General features: G+C 36.1%; 1 protein-coding gene and 1 long non-coding RNA gene across 2 annotated transcripts in view; one reads left to right on the top strand and one right to left on the bottom strand.

Annotated features, from left to right (window-relative positions):
- The window catches only part of LOC106528914 (uncharacterized), a gene marked incomplete in the record, with an annotated part of 48,012 nt that overhangs the window by 1,784 nt on the left and 43,316 nt on the right, over positions 1-2,912 (top strand). The window contains 4 exon segments of the mRNA XM_014024197.1: positions 29-584; positions 724-872; positions 997-1,128; positions 1,246-1,333. Of these exon segments, the coding sequence (XP_013879651.1) occupies positions 29-584; positions 724-872; positions 997-1,128; positions 1,246-1,333 (925 nt within the window).
- Positions 1-2,912, bottom strand: part of LOC106528920 (uncharacterized) — a 52,677-nt gene that overhangs the window by 6,631 nt on the left and 43,134 nt on the right. The gene's annotated exons all lie outside the window — the stretch shown is intronic.

Here is a 2,912-nt window from a genome sequence, read left to right as displayed (position 1 = left end):
GGACAGAGGACACCAGGTGACGGTCCTGGTCCCGAGCTCATCGTTGTTTATGAACAGCAGTGAACCCTCTGGCTTTCAGTACGAACCTTTTAACGTTACTATCTCCGTGGAGTCTATGAAAAAGCATTTTCAAGAGTTCCTTCACTTTATTATTTATGAGATGGAACAATTAAACTACATTCAACTTTACGTCAAATTTACAGAAATATTAAAAAAAAATGTGCAAGTTACTCTTACTCTTTTGGACGGTGTGGTGAAATCAGAAACCATCATGAAGAAGCTGAAGGAAGGAAACTATGATTTACTCCTGGCTGATCCTACACACCCTGGGAGTGAATTAACTGCAGACATTTTGGGGATTCCTCTGATTTTTTCTTTGCGTTTTACTATAGCTCATAACTGGGAGAGACTGTGTGGTCAGATGCCTGCTCCACCTTCCTTTGTCCCAGCTGCTATGAGTAAACTGACAGACAAGATGAACTTCTCACAGAGAGTTTTTAACGTCCTCTTCTACGCTCTACTGGATATTTTAGCGGAACAGTTTAAGTGGAAAGAGCTGGATAAATATTACGCAGAAGTCAAAGGTGAGAAACTCAAGGAAGGTTCCTGTGCATTAAAACACTTTATAAATGTTGTTAGGGCCAATTATGGTATCAGAATGATTGAAACACACCATGTCTGTTCATAAAGACTTCTATATCTAATGTATGTTCATTGTAACAGGAACACCCACCAGTAGCTGTGAGTTGATGGGCAAAACAGACATCTGGCTGATGAGAACCTACTGGGATTTTGATTTCCCTCGTCCATTCCTCCCTAATTTTAAATTTGTTGGAGGGATCCATGGCAGACCTGCTAAACCTTTACCAAAGGTGGGGTTTTATTCACTATTACACACTAAAATGTAGGTAAACAAATTGTTAAAAAAATTCATATGTATATGCAAAGAATTAGCAAACAAAAAMAAATCCGTTTTGATTTGTCTTGTTCTTGCAGGATATGGAAGAATTTGTCCAAAGCTCTGGAGATGATGGCATCGTGATCTTCTCTTTGGGATCAATGGTCAAAAACGTCACCACAGAAAAAGCAAACATTATAGCGTCAGCTCTCGCACAGATTCCACAAAAGGTCAGATCTTTTTTAATATAAATGTTTGTTTACATCGGCTAAAATATGTCTAAATTAGTTTGACACTTTCAAACTCAAATTGACAATTTTACATTTCATTATTTTCTTTTCTTGTAGGTGCTGTGGAGATACAAAGGGAAGAAACCAGACACTTTAGGTTCAAACACTAAACTTTATGACTGGATTCCACAGAATGACCTACTGGGTGAGTAAAAATAAGATTATAGAATTCAACATCAATTGAAAAGAACAATAAAAAAATTGACAACCTCTAAGTTGAAAAAAATAATATTCTTGCTGTAATCAATCAGTTGTGGGGATTTAGTGGAGTTGGTAAGCTCATACTGAAAAGAGCTTTGCGGTGAAATGAGCATTGTACAAGTAAATTAGTTTAAATTTTACTTGAAAATATGATAAGAATTTGATCCGTATTAAAAARGATAACGGTGGGAAAAAAGCAGGAAAAGACAACACAAATGAAATGTCAGCTCCTTGAGTCCATCTGCAGCTAAGTGCAATCTGAACATCAGCAGGGGAATGGAAATCTTAACTTTCATAAATGCCCAACAAACCATCAGTCCAAGAAGGTTCCACACATGATGCTGGAAGTGAATGTGGGGCTCTAATAGCTGCTCATAATGAGAGGTCATATCTTTATACTGTAATTAAAATGTGAAAAAAGAAAAATACTTTATAAAAACAATTTATGAAACAAGTCATGAATATTTTATAACTTTTTCTCACATCAGGTCACCCTAAAACRAGAGCTTTTATTACTCATGGTGGTGCAAATGGGGTTTATGAGGCCATCTACTACGGTGTTCCCATGGTGGGAATCCCCATGTTTGCTGACCAYCCAGACAACATGGTGCACATGGAGGCCAAAGGAGTTGCAGTTAACCTTGACTTTAAGTCTGTAACAACTGAGGACCTCAGAAATGCAARCAACACTGTCATCAATGATAAATCGTAAGTTCCTCTAAATCTATGCCCCAAAACTTGTGAAACATTTCTTCTTGGCTTTATAAAAAGTTTATAAACATGATTTACTTTTGTAATAATGCCACAGTATAAATGGTCAGAAGTGAATTAAACATTTTTTGTGTTATATATGTGAATGTTTTTATTTAAAAGGCARCCTCTATAATAATTTATTAGATTAACATTGGCCTTATAGAAGTGGTGTTTTAAAAGAACAGGGATGTCTTTGTTTCTGTTTTACTAGGATATATCTTCCTATCCATAGTCATCAATGCTGATTATATCTAAATGCATAACAATGACAGAAGATTGTCACAAACAGTTCTGGTGTCCAGCCCAGATCTGGTCAAATYTGACTTTTTTACTAACAGGGGGCACTAATGAGTCATTAGAAACAGTTTGGTTTAAGATTCACGCTCTTTTGCTACAATGTGCTCATACCTTCTGGTTATCACTATCATATTATTAGACTATCTGTATTTCAGTTCCTCTAAATGTGTTAAAAACAATACAGATAAGAAAATCATAGTAATTAAAACATACAGAACTCTTTAAAGCCTCTGTCATGTCCATGTTTATCTTGTGGTTGCAGAATTTTATGTGACACCYGCAATGAGAACCAGACTCATGCATCATTTCTATAAAGACTACACAAAACTAATTTTTTGATGTCTATTTTTATGTTCATATCATAAGTCTACACATTGTTACTTTTTACATTCACAGCTACAAAGAAAACGCTGTGAGACTGTCCAGAATCCACCACGACAGACCCATGAGTCCTCTGGATGAGGCAGTTTTCT

The sequence above is a fragment of the Austrofundulus limnaeus genome, unplaced genomic scaffold (genome assembly GCF_001266775.1).
Source record: "Austrofundulus limnaeus strain Quisiro unplaced genomic scaffold, Austrofundulus_limnaeus-1.0 Scaffold413, whole genome shotgun sequence".
NCBI lineage: Eukaryota > Metazoa > Chordata > Actinopteri > Cyprinodontiformes > Rivulidae > Austrofundulus > Austrofundulus limnaeus.
This window is presented reverse-complemented; position numbering and strand designations above follow the sequence as displayed.